Source organism: Salvelinus sp. IW2-2015, linkage group LG6.2, assembly GCF_002910315.2.
Source record: "Salvelinus sp. IW2-2015 linkage group LG6.2, ASM291031v2, whole genome shotgun sequence".
Lineage (NCBI taxonomy): Eukaryota > Metazoa > Chordata > Actinopteri > Salmoniformes > Salmonidae > Salvelinus > Salvelinus sp. IW2-2015.
In genome coordinates, this window is record NC_036846.1 from 12202320 (window position 1) to 12222233 (window position 19914).

Sequence of the window (19914 nt, forward strand, 5' to 3'; positions counted from 1 at the left end):
CTTCCTTCCCAGCACAAGCTCTCCAGAGGACAATACATAGTATAGGCGACAGCAGAGCCATATGGGACAATAGTACAGGCCACAGCAGAGCCATATGGGACAATAGTATAGGCCACAGCAGAGCCATATGGGACAATAGTATAGGCCACAGCAGAGCCATATGACATAGTATTAGGCCACAGCAGGCCATATGGGACAATAGTATAGGCCGACAGCAGAGCCATATGGGACAATAGTATAGGCCACAGCAGAGCCATATGGGACAATGTATAGGCCACAGCAGAGCCATAGGACAATAGTATAGGCCACAGCAGAGCCCATACGGGACAATAGTATAGGCCACAGCAGAGCCATATGGGACAATAGTATAGGCCACAGCCAGAGCCATACGGGACAATAGTATAGGCCACAGCAGAGCCATATGGGACAATAGTATAGGCCACAGCAGAGCCATACGGACAATAGTATAGGCCACAGCAGAGCCATATGGGACAATAGTATAGGCACAGCAGAGCCATATGGGACAATAGTATAGGCCACAGCAGAGCCATAAGGGACAATAGTATAGGCCACAGCAGAGCCATAGGGACAATAGTATAGGCCACAGCAGAGCCATGACAATAGTATAGGCCACAGCAGCAGCCATACGGACAATAGTATAGGCCACAGCAGAAGCCATATGGGACCAATAGTATAGGCCACAGCAGAAGCACACAATGGGAGATAGTACACAGCAGAGCCATAAGGGCGACAATAGTATAGGCCACAGCAGAGCCATACGGGACAATAGTATAGGCCACAGCAGAGCCATACGGGACAATAGTATAGGCCACAGCAGAGCCATACGGTACATATAGATGTCGGTGCCATAGTGTAGCCCTGTATTGTACTGAATCTTTCAACTATCTCTCAGGAGAAGTCTTTGAATCTCAAATTGCCTACCTATGAACATAACTCAAGCAGAAACCACAACTGCTCAGTATATAGTGCTCCCTCAGGCACAGCGGTCTAAGGCATTGCATCTCAGTGCAAGAGGGTCACTATAGTTCCTGGTTCGAATCCAGGCTGTATCACATCCAACCGTGATTGGGAGTCCCATAGGGCGGCGCACAACTGTCCCAGCGTCACACGGGTTTGGCCAGAGTAGGCTGTCATTGTAAATAAGAATTTGTTCTTAACTGACTTGCCTGGTGAAACTTTATTAAAAAAWAWATATATATAGAGCGGGTCATGTCAATGTCCATAGATATCCAACATGAAGATTTGATGAACTGGTTGTGGTTGCACTGATACGGCACGTTTTCTTACATAAAGTACATTCCCACTGTATTGAATTCTATAATAAAAGGCCATAACATTTTTACAAGTAGCTTTCAAATATTGTGCTGTTGTAAGGAAGAGCTCCCCAGGCATTGCTTATGGACAGCAAAAATATATTAATCAGCTAAAACAAGCCACTCCAGTGGCATAGGCTCCTTTAGACAGTAATAAAGTTCATAAACATTCAAACTTAAATTTGTTACAGCACTTGTTTGAAGCCAATTGTCTCACAGTATAGCTCATTTTTAGTATCTTCAGTATCTTCTAGTTTATGTCCTGTAATGACCTTGTTTTAATGATGGCGCAAATAAAAATGTATGTGAAAACAGACAATAAATCGCATCTTATCTTAATGTCACACTGTTATCCAATACGTAAGTACACTTCTCCTCATGACTGTTTTGCAACTTGTCTCGTTTCAGTCTGTTCCCAGTTCTCGAGAGGAGTTTACGCCATCTTTGGATTCTACGACAAGAAGTCGGTCAACACGATAACGTCGTTCTGCGGGACTCTGCATGTGTCATTTATCACCCCCAGCTTCCCGCTGGATGGAACTCATCAATTCATCATCCAGATGAGGCCTGACATCAAAGGACCCCTACTCAGCCTCATTGAGTACTACAAGTGGGACAAGTTTGCCTATCTCTACGACAGTGATAGAGGTAAGAGATACTAGTTTAACAGGACAGAATCTACCCCATTTAAATGAAAATGATAAAAGTCACTGGCTGACTACTTCCGCTATGGGCAAACAAATATGAAAAGTTTTGTTCAAATCAAAAAGGGTGCGGTCAAAAAGACGATTGATTTCATGTGTAAAGACACGAAGGACAACAGGTTTGACTCATCAATAAATCAAACTTAAGTCAACCCCTTGATTGGTTGAGTCGAGTTTGGTAGCATTGGGTTGGAACAAGAGCCTGGACATTCTGTTGGTCCCCAAGACTAGGATTTGTAAGGGTCAGTCAGGACTAAACCTAGCACTACAAAGCCTAGGATGTATAAGGGTTAGTCAGGACTAAACCTAGCACTACAAAGCCTAGGATGTATAAGGGTCAGTCAGGACTAAACCTAGCACTACAAAGCCTAGGATGTATAAGGGTTAGTCAGGACCAAACCTAGCACTACAAAGACTAGGAATTAAAAGGGTCAGTCAGGACTAAACCTAGCACTACGAAGCTTTACCAGGACACGTACTCAGAGCATGCGCTGACCAGCTGGCAAGTGTTTTCCACTGACATTTTCAACCTCTCCCTGACCCAGAGTGTAATGCCAACATGTTTCAAGCAGACCACTATAGTCCCTGTAAGAACACCAAGGTAACCTGCTTAAATGACTACCGCCCCATAGCACTCACACCTGTAGCCATGAAATGCTTTGAAAATCTGGTCATGGCTCACATCAACACCACCATCCCAGAAACCCTGGATCCACTCCAATTCGCATACTGCCGCAACAGATCCACAGATGACACAATCTCTATTGCACTCCAGACACTGCCCTTTCCCATCTGGACAAAAGGAACACCTACGTGAGAATGCTGTTCATTGACTACAGCTCAGCGTTCAACACCATAGTGCACTCCAAGCTCATCACTAAAGTAAGGACCCTGGTACTGAACACCTTCCTCTGCAATTGAATGCTGGACTTCCTGACGGGCTGCCCCTAAGTGGTGAGGGTAGGCAACAACACATCTGCCACACTGACCCACAACACGGGGGGCCCTAAAATCAAATCAAATTGTATATGTCACATGCGCCAAATACAACAGGTGTAGACCTTACAGTGAAATGCTTACTTACAAGCTCTTAAACCAACAATGCAGTTTTAAGAGAAATAAGTGTTAAGAAAAAAATGGATAAGTAAAAAATAACAATTAACAAATAGTTAAAGAGCAGCAGTAAAATAACAGCAGCGAGGCTATATACAGGGGGTACCGTACAGAGTCAATGTGCAGGGGCACCAGTTAGTCGAGGTAATTGAGGTAATATGTACATGTAGGTAGAGTTAAAGTGACTATGCATAGATAGTAACCAGAGACTAGCAGCACCGTAAAAGGGGGAGGGAGGGACAATGCAAATATTCTGGGTAGCCATTTGTGACTCAACACCTGGATTCGGTCTTATGTAGCAAAATGTGAAATGGTGTTTTTTACATTGGATAAAAGTAGAGACACAGAGCTACACCATGGTACAGTGAGGGAAAAAAGTATTTGATCCCCTGCTGATTTTGTACGTTTGCCCACTGACAAAGAAATGATCAGTCTATAATTTTAATAGTAGTGCTCCTAATTAGTGCTCCTAATCTCAGCTCGTTACCTGTATAAAAGACACCTGGTAACAAACTGAGATTAGGAGCTCTACCTTTAAGAGTGTGCTCCTAATCTCAGCTCGTTACCTGTATAAAAGACACCTGTTAGCCGGAAACCTTTCCCTCATCTTTCCCTTATTTCCCTCATTAAAATGCAAATCAATTTATAACATTTTTTACATGCGTTTTTCTGGATTTTGTTGTTGTTATTCTGTCTCTCACTGTTCAAATAAACCTACCATTAAATTATAGTCTGATAATTTCTTTGTAGGTGGTCAAACGTACAAAATCAGCAGGGGATCAAATACTTTTCCCCTCACTGTATATCATACACTGCATTTGAGGAATAATGGGAAAGTAATTCTGCTTTAAAAGTTGATCAACTTGTAAACTCACTTTTGAGAAAATCGCCTTTGAATGTTTTGGTATGTAGTGGAGCTCTTCTTTGTCTACAGTCATTCAGCATTGTTCACACCCTCTTAAGTTTTAGTCCCACCCATTTAGTTTCACTCTCGGAGCACACACTTGACGCTCTGACCGTTGATTTGTTTACCTCTGGATAACCGGAAAACAGCCTAACCAGCTCTGCTGGCAACAATTTCATTATGCTTTTTTGCAGACGTTACCTAACACTGGCCATATTCAACGGGTGTTGTACACACGTCACGTAACTTTAGCTAACGTGCCAGCCAGCTAATGTTAGCTAGTTAAACAACAATGAACAAAGTGCCAACAATACCTAACATTAGCCTCTAACTAGAAAAGCAAACAGCTCTGGGAAACTAATAAAAACGTCCGCTAGGGAGCCAGCCAGCTAATGTTAGCTAGCTAACGGTACACTTTAGCTAAAGACATGTACGTAGCTAGCTAGCTAAACAATAAACCTAGCTAGGTAAACATTGTTTAAGATCACACACACGTCACGAAACGTTAGCTAAGGAGCCAGCCAGCTAATCTGAATAAAGTGCCAAAAATGTCACAGTGCTGGGAGCTAACCAACCAGGTCCAATGTTAGCTAGCTAACATTAGTCTCTACCTAGAAAAGAAAACAGCTCTGGGAATCAAATAATAACGTCAGATAGGGAGCCAGCCAGCTAACGTTAGCTAGCTAGCTAACAGTACACTTTAGCTTGAAATGAAACCGCTTTCTGCCAAAATTAGAAACGCGTAATATCTGAAAATGTAGCTAGCTAACGCTAGACTATCTTACCTGTATACGGATACGTCTCCCTGTCAAGAATGCCATACCACGGTTGCCCTTAGTTTGAAGATGTAACCCGGGGACAGGTGTTTTCTCCATCTCTTTAGCTATCATACACTGATATTCCACTAATTCCACTGATTTCAAAACTTGATCCTCCAGAATGTGGAAACCAACACTTTGCAGCTCCACTACACTTTTTTTTAAAGTCCCCGCCTGTATTCCCTGTTCACCCATGACTGCATGGCAACACACGACTCCAACACCATCATTAGGTTTGCAGACGACACGACGGTGGTAGGCCTGATGACCGACGACGATAAGACAGCCTATAAGGAGGAGGTCAGAGACCTGGCAGTGTGGTGCCATAACAACAACCTCACCCTCAACGTGAGCAAAAAAAAGGAGCTGATCGTGGACCACAGGAAAAGGAGGGCCAATCACTCCCCCATTAATATCGATAGGGTTGTAATAGAGCGGGTCGAGGAGGCACCACACACACACCACACACACACACCAACACCACACCACACACACCACCACCACACCACACACACAACACCACCACACACACACCACACACACTCACACATACACATTCCTTCACACTCTTCACCATACAGTACAGTGCTTTTCCTATTCTCTGTTTATTATCTATGCATAGTCACTTTACCCCTACCTGCATGTACATATTACCTTAATTACCTCGACTAACTCGTACCCCTGCACATTGACTCGGTACCGTTCACCTTACCACAGAGGGGTTCTATTAGTGTGTAGCCCAAACTGTTAGGACGCTACAGACAGAAGTTGACAGATCGGCTGTACCGACTTCAGACGAGTCCCAAGATGCATGTGGGGGTCGTAGATCAAACGGAGAACACCATCGTGTTCGTGAGGGTCTCATCTTTTCATAGAGGCCAAACCATTTGTATGCTACAGCCAATTTCGTGAGAAGACAGATTTTCAGAATGTCTCATAGTCTGACAAACACCACTCTAGCTCCATCACCATTCACCGCAGATGCAGAAGTGCGAAATTAGCGGATGCGGTGGATTGAGATTGAGAATGCAAAAAAAACTGCTTTAACTGACAGATTTTGGGGGAGATTATTTTTCTTATGCTAATTTGATTTTCACGTGGGAGCGGACATCAACTCTAGGGGCTTAAACAAGTCATTCAGATTGTTCTCACTTGTGTGGAATTCGAAAACTAGGCTTTTCGAACTGTAAACAATTTCCTAGTTACAAACACTTCCGTCAAGATGGCTTCCCCCTTCCTGACGCACTCAAACCAGGAAGTGACTATGGGTGTGGCTAGGGAGTGACTGGGGTGGAGCCCACAGCCTATACATATCTCAAGGAACTGTGGAACCTTATGGGTTACAGAATAAAGAACACTGCTTTTTGCCATTATTCAATGTTGACATAGAGGTTACTGTATATTAATAAAGAGGACTTATTTTTTTAAACACTGTAAAAACCTGAAGGTTGAAGAGAAGACAAGTACTGTATATGACAACCAACTGTGATTAAATTATATTACATTCAAACTACACCTACACAGGTATTCATGAGAGAAGACTAGAACTGTCTATGCACTGCAAAGGTTATGCTTCTAGACTGTTTGCCATACATTTGATGTGACACGTTACATCCACATAAACGAGACACAGAGAGAGTTCATAGCAGTACCACACACTGAGAAAGGTACCAGGAGAACACGCTGTAAAGGGCATTGTGCTGTATGACAAACCACTTGTCAGATATTATCAACTAGGACCATTGCACCTCCTGTGTGAGAGCTTGTTTCATGGCTCGCAGCAAAGTAGGAGGGCAGTTCCCTGACAGTGAGGGTTTTGGACCTTAGGGTGGTGGTCCCCACATGTCCTAAAGAGTAGCTGGGTTTTCACGTTTCTGTTCTATACAACTCAACCAACAGAACGCTCTTTAAAATATATATTTTGCTGGAGAATGACCTTGCTTTTGAAACTGTCTAAAAGTCTACTCACTCCAGAAATATTCAGGTGAAGTGATTGTTATAGTCCCAGTTATTCTTGTCTATGTGCATGGAGGTTTTCAGCCTTGTTGGTGCTTTTCAGTATTTTTTATTTGCTGTGTCGTGTATTAGGCTAAGGATGATGCATTGAGTTGTTACCCTGGAGGATATTGCAATGTCAGACAGTATTTACCCTTTGTGATGACACCACTTGGTATGACACTACTTTGAAAAGGACACAGGCCTAGACTTCCCCAAATGAAATGACATTCCATGTGACTGCCCTGATAGCAAGGCTACAAGCAGTGGTGTGGTTGTAAAACAAATAGGTGGGTAAACGATGATCGCTTTCCGCGGTGTGTAAAGTAAAGCTTCCTATACTTTCAATGCATTTCTCTGCAAAAGGTGGGTAAACAGTCACGCGAAATAAAAACGGTGGGTAAACGGTATTTACATGCGTTTAACCTCCACTACACCACTAGTTACAAGGCTTTCAACAAAGAGTTCCATAGTCTAATTTTTGTACCGGAGGCAAGAGTAATATTATGCATAATATATATTATTGGGCTTGTATAAGAATAGTTGAAAGGCACGATAAGATCCTATTACTTTTTATTATATGATGCTATCAGTCTTCATTTCCATTATGTCAAAATGAGAGTGATTTAGGATAGCAGTATGAAGTAGCACTTTCAGTTGGAGTACAGTAGGTGATGATACCTGATGATAGAAGATAAGGGCGGGCTTTCCAGAGTCACAGTGGAATGGAAGACTGACCTAAAAGAGAGAAAATCTGAATGTGTGATTATTACCACTGTCTTTATGGACCAGCTTCTAACCTCAATACAGTGTGGTAGTGCTACTGGCTAATACAGGCTCTACTCTCTCTCTCTGTGTCTCTCTCTCTGTCTCTCTCTCTTTCTGTGTCTCTCTCACCATGTCTCTCTCACCATGTCTCTCTCGCTCTCTGTCTCTCTCGCTCTCGCTCTGTGTCTCTCTCTCTTAAATTTTAGACATTTAGCAGACACTCTTATCGAGAGCGACTTTCCTCTTAAGATAGCTATGTGGGACAACCACATATCAGAGGCTGTCTCTCTCTGTCTCTCTCTCTCTATCTCACTCTGTCAATCTCTCTGTCTATTTCTCTATCTGTCTGTCTCGCTCAATCTCTCTCTCACGCTTTCTCTCTCTTTCTTACACTCTCTCTAGCTCTCAATTAAATTCAAAGGGGCTTTATTGGCATGGGAAACACATGTTTACTTTGCCAAAGCAAGTGAAATAAACAAATTTAACAACATCAACATCAACGAACATCAACGATAAGAAATTTACAGTAAACATTGCACTCAATAAGGTTTCAAAAAGATAAAGACATTTTAAGTCTTGTATTATCAGCTATGTACAGTGTTTTAGCAATGTGCAAATAGTTGTAGTACGAATAGTGGGGGAAGATATGGTGATATTTACAATCTTGTTTGTGCTCCACTGGTTGCACTATTCTCATGGCAACRGGCCACAAATCTTGCTGCTGTGATTGCACATTGTGGTATTTCACCTAACAGATATGGGAGTTTATCAATGTTGGATTTGTTTTCAAATTCTTTGTGTGTCTGTGTGATCTGTAGGAAATATGTGTCTCTAATGTGGTCATACATTTGGCAGGAGGTTAGGAAGTGCAGCTCAGTGGGCACATACCGTGTCTTCTCTTGAAAGCCAGGTCTGCCTATGGCAACCTCTCTCAATAGTAAGGCTATGCTCACTGAGACTAGTCATAGTCTTAATTCTTCATTTTGTATACTCTCTGTTTAGGGCCAGATAGCGTTCCAATTTGCTCTGTTTTTTGGTGGATTCTTACCAGTATCTTTTTGATTTCTCATAATTTGGTTGAGTCTAATTGTGTTGCTGTCATGGGGCTCTGTTTGTGTTTGTGAACAGAGTCCCAGAACCAGTTGGCTGAAGGGAGTCTTCTCTAGGTTAATCTCTTTGTATTTGAGGGCTTTGTGGTGGAATGTCTGGGCATCGCTTCCTTTCAGGTGGTTGTAGAATTTAACAGCTCTTTTCTGGATTTTGATAACTAGCGGGTATAGTCTACATTTTGCTCTGCATGCATTGTTTGGGGTTGTGCCAGGAACACAAAGTATATTTCTGCAGAATTCTGCATGCGGTCTCAATTGGGTGTTTATCCCATTTTGTGAATTGTTGGTTGGTGAGTGGACCCCAGACCTCACAACCATAGAGGCAATGGGCTCTATAACTGACTGAAGCATTTTTTTGCCAGACCCTAATTGGGATGTCAAGTTTTATGTTCCTTTTGATGGCATAGAAGTCCCTTCTTGGCTTGTCTCTTAGATCGTTCACAGCCTTGTGGAATTTACCTGTGGTTTTGATGTTTAGGCTGAGGTAGATATAATATTTTGTGTGCTCTAGGGATACAGTGTCTAGCCAGATTTGTTGTCTTGGCAACTGGACCTTTTTTGGAACACCATTATTTTTGTCTTACTGAGATTCAATGTCAGGGCCTAAGTCTGACAGAATCTGTGCAGAGGATCTAGGTGCTGTTGTAGGGCCCCCTTGGTTGGGGATAATAGCACCAGATCATCAGCAAACAGTAGACATTTGATTTCCGTGTCCGGTAAGGTGAGGCCGGGTGCATCCCTGTCTATTGTTCTTGTGCCCTCGCCAATTCATTGATATAAATATTGAAGAGAGTGGGGCTCAAGTTGTCTCACCCCACGGCCCTGAGGAAAGAAATCTGTGTGTGTACTGCCAATTTTAACTGCACACGTATTGTTTGTGTACATTGATTTTATAATGTCATATGTTTTCCCTCCCACACTGATTTCCACCCATTTGTATAGCAGACCCTCATGCCAAATTGAGTCAAAAGCTTTTTTGAAATCTGCAAAGCATGAGAAGACTCTGTTTTGTTAAGGTTTATTTGTTTGTCAATAAGGGTGTACAGGGTGTATACGTGATCTGTCATACGGTATTTTGGAAAGAAGCCAATTTGACATTTTGTCACGAGGATTTTCAATCCCAATGATAATAACAATCAATCAATAGCTTTGACCAATCCCCGAGGTTTGTAAGACCATGGGTTTAATAATTAGTCAAAGACTCAGCTTATGCAAAAGGTTAGTACAGTTTATTGACGAGAACGTTCTGAAGTTGTCACGTTCCTGACCTTATTTCCTTTGTTTTGTCTTTGTTTAGTTGGTCAGGACGTGAGCTGGGTGGGCATTCTATGTTATGTGTTTCTATGTTGGGTTTAACTAGCCTGATATGGTTCTCAATCAGGGACAGGTGTTTTACGTTTCCTCTGATTGAGAACCATATTTAGGTAGGCTGTTCACACTGTTTGTTTGTGGGTGATTGTTCCTGTGTCAGTGTTTGTGCCACACGGGACTGTTTCGTTTCGTTTCGTTCGTTCGTTCGTTCGTGTGTTCCTTCGTGTGTTCCTTCCTGTTCGTGTGTTCATGTGTTTTGTTCTCAAGTTCAGGTCTGTTTACGTTGTTTGTTATTTTGTAGTTTGTTCAAGTGTTTTTCGTCTTCGTTTATAATAATAAAAGATTATGTCTTCACAATACGCTGCATTTTGGTCCGATCCTTGCTCCTCCTCAGACGAGGAGGAGGACGAGCGTTACAGAATCACCCACCAACCAAGGACCAAGCAGCGTGGTAAACGGGGCAGCAGCGACAGCAGCGGCAGCATACACAGGACTTCTGGACATGGGAGGAAATTCTGGACGGTAAGGGACCCTGGGCACAACCTGGAGAATATCGCCGCCCTCGTGAACGCTGGAGGCAGCTAAAGCGAGAGGCGGTTGGTATGAGGAGGCAGCACGGAAGCGAGGCTGGAAGCCTAAGAGTCAAGCCCAAACATTTCTTGGGGGGGGGGGGGGGCTACAAGGGAGTGTGGCCAAGTCAGTAGGAGACCTGCGCCAACTCCCGAGCTTACCGTGGAGAGCGAAAGTACGGGCAGACACCGTGTTATGCGGTAAAGCGCACGTGTCTCCTGTACGTGGGCTTAGCCCGGTGCGGTACATTCCAGCTCCTCGTATCGGCCGGGCTAGATTGGGCATTGAGCCAGGTGCATGAAGCCGGCTCAACGCGTCTGGTCTCCAGTGCGTCTCCTCGGGCCGGCTACATGGCACTAGCCTTATGTATGTGTCCCCGGTTCGCCAACACAGCCCAGTGCGGTTATTCCACCTGCCCGCACTGGTCGGGCTACGGGGAGTATTCAACTAGGTAAGGTTGGGCAGGCTCGGTGCTCAAGGGAGCCAGTACGCCTGCACGGTCCGGTATATCCGGCGCCACCTCCCCGCCCCAGCCCAGTACCACCAGTGCTACACCACGCACTCGCCCTTTGGTGCGTGTTTCCAGCCCAGTACCATCAGTGCCTACACCACGCACCAGGCTTCCAGTGCGTCTCCAGACCTTTCCTCCTCCCCGCACTCGCCCTATGGTGTGTGTCTCCAGCCCGGTACCACCAGTTCCGGCACCACGCACCAAACCTCCTGTGCGTCTCAAGAGCCCTGTGCGCCCTGTTGCTGCTCCCCGCTCTAGCCTTGAGGTGCGTGTCCTTAGCCCGGTACCACCAGTTCCGGCACCACGCACCAGGCCTACTGTGCGCCTCAGCCGGCCAGAGTCTGCCGTCTGCCCAACGCCGTCTGCGCTGTCCGTCTGCCCAGCGCCGTCTGCGCTGTCCGTCTGCCAGCGTCGCCTGCGCTGCCCGTCTGCCCAGTGCCGTCTGAGCTGCCCGTCTGTCCTGAGCCTTCAAAGCCGCCCGTCTGTCCTGAGCGTCAAAGCCGCCCGTCTGTCCTGACCTTCAGAGCCGTCCTCAGTCAGGAGCCGCTAGAGCGCCCGTCAGTCAGGAGCCGCTAGAGCCGTCCGTCAGTCAGGAGCCGCTAGAGCCGTCCGTCAGGAGCCGCCAGAGCCGGCCGCCAGACAGGTGCTGCAGAGCCCCGCCAGACAGGAGCTGCCAGAGCCGCCCGCCAGACAGGAGCTGCCAGAGCCGTCCGCCAGACAGGAGCTGCCAGAGCCGCCGCCAGCCAGGAGCTGCCAGAGCAGCCCGCCAGCCAGGATCTGCCAGAGCGCCCGCCAGCCAGGATCTGCCAGAGCCGCCGCCAGCCAGGATCTGCCAGAGCCGCCCGCCAGCCAGGATCTGCCAGACGCCGCGCCAGCCAGATCTGCCAGAGCCGCCAGCCAGCCAGGATCTGCCAGAGCCGCCAGCAGCCAGGATCTGCCAGAGCGTCCAGTCAGCCAGGATCTGCCAGAGTCGTCCTCAGTCGAGCTGCCCTCAGTCCGGAGCTGCCCTCAGTCGGAGCTGCCCCTCAGTCCGGAGCTGCCCCTCAGTCCGGTGTTGCCCCTAGTCCGGTGCTGCCCCTTAATCCAGTGGGGTTAATATGGTGGGTAGCCATTAGGAGGAGGCCACGGAAGCGGGATTAACTATGGTGGGTGGGACCACGTCCAGAGCTAGAGCCGCCACCGTGGACAGATGCCCACCCAAACCCTCCCCTATAGGTCAGGTTTTGCGGCCGCGAGTCCGCACCTTGGGGGGGGGTACTGTCACGTTCCTGACCTTATTTCCTTTGTTTTGTCTTTGTTTAGTTGGTCAGGACGTGAGCTGGGTGGGCATTCTATGTTATGTGTTTCTATGTTGGGTTTAACTAGCCTGATAGGTTCTCAATCAGGGACAGGTGTTTTACATTTCCTCTGGATGAGAACCATATTTAGGTAGGCTGTTCACACTGTTTGTTTGTGGGTGATTGTTCCTGTGTCAGTGTTTGTGCCACACGGGACTGTTTCGTTTCGTTCGTTCGTGTGTTCCTTCCTGTTCGTGCGTTCATGTGTTTTGTTCTCAAGTTCAGGTCTGTTTACGTCGTTTGTTATTTTGTAGTTTATTCAAGTGTTTTTCGTCTTCGTTTATGATAATAAAAGATTATGTCTTCACAATACGCTGCATTTTGGTCCCGTGTGGCTCAGTTGGTAGAGCATGGCGCTTGCAACGCCAGGGTTGTGGGTTCATTCCCCACGGGGGGACCAGGATGAATATGTATGAACTTTCCAATTTGTAAGTCGCTCTGGATAAGAGCGTCTGCTAAATGACTTAAATGTAATGTAAATGTAAATTTTGGTCCGATCCTTGCTCCTCCTCAGACGAGGAGGAGGACGAGCGTTACAGAAGTCCACAATACAAAGACATCCATTTTATAGCGGCGCACATAATTCCACACATAATTCCACACAAACAGTAGATATCATACGCACATACATTCACACGAACAGTAGGTATCCTACGCACATACTGTATCACTACCCAGTGAGAAGCACTCCCTGTCCTCCCCCAAGATTAGGGAGGCCGTGAGATGTACTCCCTGCCCTCTCCCAAATCTCTCAGTGGCCCCTAGCCAAGGTCGGCACCGAATTTTGCTCAGACAGTCTGTGTTTAAGATACTATAAAGATATATTGTACAGATATATTGTTTTACCCTAATTCTGACTAAAACTACACACATCATTAATAATAATTTTATGATTCTAATCAATTTCATACAATTATATGGTTTCAGGGTGGAATTATTTCATCATTATCTTTCAACATTTAAATTACTTTAACACATTTGCTCAGGACATTGTTTCCACTGAGGAAATGTTGGAGTCTGCTGTTGATGATACTGTAGAGGATTTTTCAGATATTTATGTTGAAACAGATTCCACGGTAATTATTGGGATCAAAGTTGTCTCCACTCTTGTGGATTGGGATGACCAGACCTTGGTTCCAAATATTGGGGAAGATCCCAGAGCTGATGATGAAATTTAAGAGTTTAAAAATAGCCAGTTTGAATTTGTGGTCTGTATATTTTAACACCACAGGCCTTTTTGGGTTTGAGGGTTTGTATTTTGTCCTGTACCTCATCCAATGTAACTGGAGAATCCAATGGGTTCTGGAAGTCTTTAATAACTGACTCTGTTCAGTAAATTATCATGTATATGTTTTTGTTCTTGGTTCTTTGTTATATGGCCGAAAAGGTTGGAGAAAGGGTTTATCCATACATCTTCATTTTGGATAGGTATCTCTTCATGAATTGTTGTTTGTTTTGTGTGTTCCAATGTTCCCAGAAGTGATTTGATTCTATTGATTCTTCAATCACATTGAGCTTTTTTTCTGACATGCTGTTCCTTCTTTTTTCTTGGTGCATTTCTGTACTGTTTTAGTGTTTCCACATAGTGAAGGCATAAGCTGACGTTTTCTGGGTCTGTGTTTTTGGTTGGATAGGTTTCCTAATTTCTTTCTAAGGTTTTAAAATTCTTTATCAAACAATTTCTCTATGCTGTTTGTTTTCCTAGGTTTTCTGCTTGAATTTAAATGACATATGTTAGCTAATAGTTCAAATATACTGTTCATGCTTCCTACTGCTAAGTTTACACCTTCACTATTGCAGGGAAACATTTTGTCCACGGAAATGTCTCGGAGGGATTTGTTGTTGGCCAATTGTTTTTTGGTAGGTGTCTACACTACCCTCATTCCATTTATAGCATTTCTTAACAGCATGCCGTTTTTCGGCTTTGATGCTTCATGGTTGAGTTTTGCTCTGTTCACGTAGATTGTGATTTTGCTGTGGTCTGAAATGTGTTGGCTGACTGTGAATGCCCTGGGAGACTCTGGGTTGAGGTCAGTGATAAAGTACAGTAGTCTACAGTACTACTGCCAAGAGATGCACTATACAGTGGCAAGAAAAGGTATGTGAACCCTTTGAAAATACCTGGATTTCTGCATAAATTGGTCATAAAATGTGATCTGATCTTCATCTAGGTCACAACAAYAGACAAACACAGTCTGCTTAAACTAATAACACACAAACAATTATATGTTTTCATGTCTTTATTGAACACACCGTGTAAACATTCACAGTGCAGGGTGGGAAAAGTATGTGAACCCTTGGATTTAATAACTGGTTGACCGTCCTTTGGCAGCAATAACCTCAACCAAACGTTTTCTGTAGTTGCGGATCAGACCTGCACAACGGTCAGGAGGAATTTTGGACCATTCCTCTTTACAAAGATGTTTCAGTTCAGCAATATTCTTGGGATGTCTGGTGTGAACTGCCCTCTTGAGGTCATGCCACAGCATCTCAATCGGGTTGAGGTCAGGACTGGGCCACTCAAGAAGGCATGTTTTTTTCTGTTGAAGCCATTCTGTTGTTGATTTACTTCTGTGTTTTGGGTCGTTGTCCTGTTGCATCACCCAACTTCTGTTGAGCTTCAAATGGCGGACAGATAGCCTAACATTCTCCTGCAAAATGTCTTGATAAACTTGGGAATTCATTTTTCCATTGATGATAACAAGCTGTTCAGGCCCTGAGGCAGCAAAGCAGCCCCAAATCATGATGCTCCCTCCACCATACTTTACAGTTGGGATGAGGTTTTGATGTTGGTGTGCTCTGCCTTTTTTTCTCCACACATAGTGTTGTGTGTTCCTTCCAAACAACTCATCTGTAGTTTAATCTGTCCACACAATATTTTGGAACATCCAGGTGCACTTTTGCAAACTTCAGACATGCAGCAATGTTTTGTTTGGACAGCAGTGGCTTCTTCCGTGGTGTCCTCCCATGAACACCATTCTTGTTTAGTATTTTACGTATCATAGACTCATCAACAGAAATGTTAGCATGTTCCAGAGATTCTGTAAGTCTTTAGCTGACACTCTAGGATTCTTCTTAACCTCATTGAGCATTCTGTGCTGTACTCTTGCAGTCATCTTTGCAGGACGGCCAGTCCTAGGGAGAGTAGCATCAGTGCTGAACTTTCTCCATTTATTTTCTCAATTTTTGTGCTATTGACTGTATGTCTCTTTATCCCATGTGTAACTCTGTGTTGTTGTTTTGTCGCACTGCTTTGCTTTATCTCGGCCAAGATAAAGCAAAGCAGTGCGACAAAAACAACAACACAGAGTTACACACGGGATAAACAAACATACAGTCAATAACACAACAGAAAATCTGTATACAGTGTGTGCAAATGAAGTAAGGAGGTAAGGCAATAAATAGGCTATAGTGGCGAAGTAATTACAATTTAGCAATTAACACTGGAGTGATATATGTGCAGATGAGGATGTGCAAGTAGAAATACTGGTGTGCAAAAGAGCAGAAAATAACAAACAAAAAAATATGGGGATGAACATCAAGACTTTTAGAGATACTTTTATAACCCTTTCCAGCTTTATGCAAGTCAATAATTCTTAATCTTAGGTCTTCTGAAATCTCTTTTGTTCGAGACATAATTCACATCAGGCAATGCTTCTTGTGAATAGCAAACTCAAATGTTGTGATTGTTTTTTATAGGGCAAGGCAGCTGTAACCAACATCTCCAATCTCGTCTCATTGATTGGACTCCAGGTTAGCTGAATCCTGACTCCAATTAGCTTTTGGAGAAGTCATTAGCCTAGGGGTTCACATACTTTTTCCAACCTACACTGAGAATGTTTAAATGATGTATTCAATATAGACAAGAAAAATACAATAATGTGTGTGTTATTAGTTTAAGCACACTATGTTTGTCTATTGTTGTGACTTAGATGAAGATCAGATCAAATTTGATGACCAATTTATGCAAAGATCAAGGTAATTCCAAAGGTTTCACATACTTTTTCTTGCCACTGTAGGTGTACCTACCGGAGGAGTCCCCTCGAAGGCTACTATTGACTATGTAAAGACCCAGCGTGCAACAGAGATGCAGGAGTTGTGACCCGTTTTTGTTGGTTGTTTTGTCATAGTTGTGTCTAGGGGGGGATATGGGGGAGGGAACGCTGTCACCTCCAGGTAGGTCTTTTTAGGTTGCCCTGGACTAGTACATGTCCCTGAGTCTGGAAATGGTGGATGGTGGTGAAGCTGTCGTCACTAAAGTATGGGGATTCTATAGGGGGTCGTGTACAGGAGGTAGTATATAGGTAGTATACAGGTAGTTTACAGGATGACATTTTCATTTGTTGAAATAATTTCCCTATTAATTTCTAACCAGATGTTAAATGCTCCTGTTTGAATTAATTTAATAGATTGGGTTAGGTATGAACTATACCAAATTAGCATACCCCCTGAGTCTCTTCCCTGTTTTATACCTGGGAGTTTGGTGGATGGGACTACCAGCTCTCTGTAATTTAGAGGGCAACCAGTGGGTCCACCTCCTCTATACCATGTTTCTTGTAGAATAACAATTTCTGTATTTCTGATTTCTTTTGTGATGTGTGGGATCCTGCTCTTTAGGCCAAAGGCAGATGACCTTAGACCTTGAATATTCCAGCATGAGATGGTAAAAGCTTTGTGTTCCACAATGTGCACAGATCATTAGTTGAGAGCATGCTGAGCATCTGCTGGATGCCTCTTAGGTCAATGGATGGGGCTTGGTTGGGTGTAGGAGTTGGACCTGTTGCTCTGCTCACAACCTGGGCATATGGATTGCTGTCATGTTGAAGTCCTTGCTGTAGGGTTGGGGGGCATGGAGGGGCATAGGCCTGATCTGGGGGGGGGGGGGGGGGCTACATAGGGTGTGGCCCGGGTTGGTTTGGGGGGGTCGACTGGTTGGGGGTGTGGCTGGTGATGCTGTGGTCTGGGCGTAGGTCCTCTGGGTGCAGGTCTGGGGGGTCTGGGAGGGAGACTTGGTTCTGGGAGGGAGTCTTACATGTCTGGGTGGGGTGCTCATCATTATGATGCTCCTGTGTGAGGTACTGTGTCTGCGGTTGAGTGTTATGAATCTCAGGGTCCTGGCAAATCTTGTAGAGGTGTACCTGGTCATAGAGGCTGTCCAAATCAGACAACAATCCCTTTGATTGTTGTCTAATTCCTTCTCGCATCTACACTCTCTCCTCCTCTCACCTTTTCCCTTTGCTTGTGGACTTCAGTGCACAACACATCTCCTGTCTGTGACTAGGCAAAAAAAATAATCTAAGCCAAACTTTCATATCATAACCGCTAACCGCTACACAGCCTACATCGTTGTCACCATATTAACATCATAGTCAACATAGCTACTAGAACTAACGCGTTAGTAAACCTGCTACAATCATGCAGTATAGTGTACAGTCAACAGCAAGCAATTTAACAGTTACACCGGCGAGCCCCGGTGGCAAAATATTTATAAAACCAAAAGAAAAAAACTAAACCAAAAACAATGGCTACATAAAGAGAGATAGATATTCTGTTAACAGGGGGAAAAAATGGCAACATCAAGAGAGATAGATACATTATGTTACAATTTAAAAAAAACAATGGCAACATCAAGAGAGATAGATACATTATGTTACAATGAAAAAAAACAATGGCTACATCAAGGGAGATAGATACATTTTTACATTTTTTACCTTGACTTAGAAGAGTTCCAGTGTTGGATAGCCATAGCCAGCTAGCTAACATAGCATCCTTCACTGTTTGAGCTGGGTGTTTGTATATGCTAAACTAGCTAGCTGCAATCGCTAGCTAAGTAAGTGAAAGTAAAAATAAATACATCTAAATATAGCAAGCTCTCTCTCTCTATCTTGCTTCTTCTTCATTGTATGCACTGCAGTGCTAGCTAGCTGTAGCTTATGCTTTCAGTATATTAATTCTCTGATCCTTTGATTGGGTGGACAGCATGTCAGTTCATACTGTAAAAACTCTAATAAATTGGAGGCTGTCCTCCAGAAGTTGTCATAATTTCTCTGTAAGTCTATGGAAGGGGGTGAGAATCACGAGCCTCCTAGGTTTTGTATTGAAGTCAATGTACAGTACCCAGAGGAGGACGGAAACTAGCTGACCTCTGGCTACATCATGGTGCCTAACCATTTGAGTCTATTAGGAGCAGAATCTCTGGCTTTTTTGTGTCCTCAGTGGGTGTGGGGGGGTTGTCAAGAGGGCTATCAGGGGCTGACAGGGGTTGGTGGGAGGGGGGTGCCGAGGCCTGTGAGGTGGTTTAAGTGGGTTAGCGGTCGGTCATGTCTTGTCTGGCTCGCTTTGGCTTGTGGTCGGAGTCTGAAGAGCGGATGTTCTTGTATGGCCTTTCTGGGGGATGGCCAGCTCTCTACGAGTTGTTCATATTTGTCCCATCCTCAGCATTTCGTCCTCCTTCGAGCACTCCCTCCCCTTCCTCCTAGCTAGGCGCTGGTTTGTGCGCCTCTCCTCGTGTGGGAGTTTTAGTCAACTGGTTAGTCTGCTTGTGATCTCTCATCTGAGATAGTGGTTTTGTGGTGGTTGATGGTCTAGTTCTCCTTTATGGCTTTATTCTGTGCCACAAGTCATAGAAGTGGTCAGGACCACTCGTCTTACTCTGTATCAGTTCTGTTTTGGGGTGTGTGTGTTGTCGCTAGCTGTGATTGGACCTTGTGCTTGGTTTCGGTCACTGTTTCATCTCTCTATCTTGTCTTCTTGTGCCTCTGTCTCTAAGCTATCTCATCTCAGCTCTCTGTTCTCGGAAGTCTGGCGTGTTAACAGTGGGAATGTGTGATATGGAGCATTTGACTTACATGAATAGGGCTCAAAGAATATCACCATGGTCTCAGAAGGTCCAATTGCATGTGCTAATCCTACAGTGCTAGTTGTAGGAATGTTGTGCTAGGGTGAGCTACTGAAACGAGTATAATGGAATGTTTTTATTGAGAATGCTAATGCCTATAATGCTAGTCCCTGGTTGATGAGCTCTCTCTGGCTCACCTCTGTGCGTATTTCATCATACATGGCTCTGCCTAATTAGGTCAGATAGATCGCACACTCATCCCATGGAACTGATGTGCAGTGCGTACACTGGTGTGGTGGCTCCTTGGTGTATGTGGATTGGTGTGTGTGTGTGTGTGTATTTTTAGAGTCTGTGTGCAGTGTGTGGTGTGCTTCCTTCATCTGTCTGTGTTTGTGTGTGTGTTGGTGGTGTGTGTGTGTGTGTGTGGGTGTGTGTGTGTGTGTGTGTGTGTGTGTGTGTGTGTGGTGTTGTGTGTGTGTGTGTGTGTGTGTGTTAGTTCGGGTGCTGTTCGTGTAGTGTGTGTGTGTGTGTTGTCGTTAGATATAATGAATCCCATCAGCACATTGGGTCTAGTTACTAAACCTACGCCTCTCCTGACTTCC

At 44.6% G+C, this 19914-nt stretch overlaps 1 protein-coding gene across 5 annotated transcripts in view; it reads left to right on the forward strand.

Moving 5' to 3' along the window:
* LOC111965837 (glutamate receptor 2) overlaps window positions 1-19914 on the forward strand; it is a 68176-nt gene that overhangs the window by 28745 nt on the left and 19517 nt on the right. For all 5 annotated transcript variants that reach the window (XM_023990177.2, XM_023990178.2, XM_023990180.2 and 2 more), the window contains exon 3: window positions 1743-1982. In XM_023990177.2, coding sequence (XP_023845945.1) covers window positions 1743-1982 — 240 coding nt within the window. The remainder of the gene's footprint in view (window positions 1-1742; window positions 1983-19914) is intronic.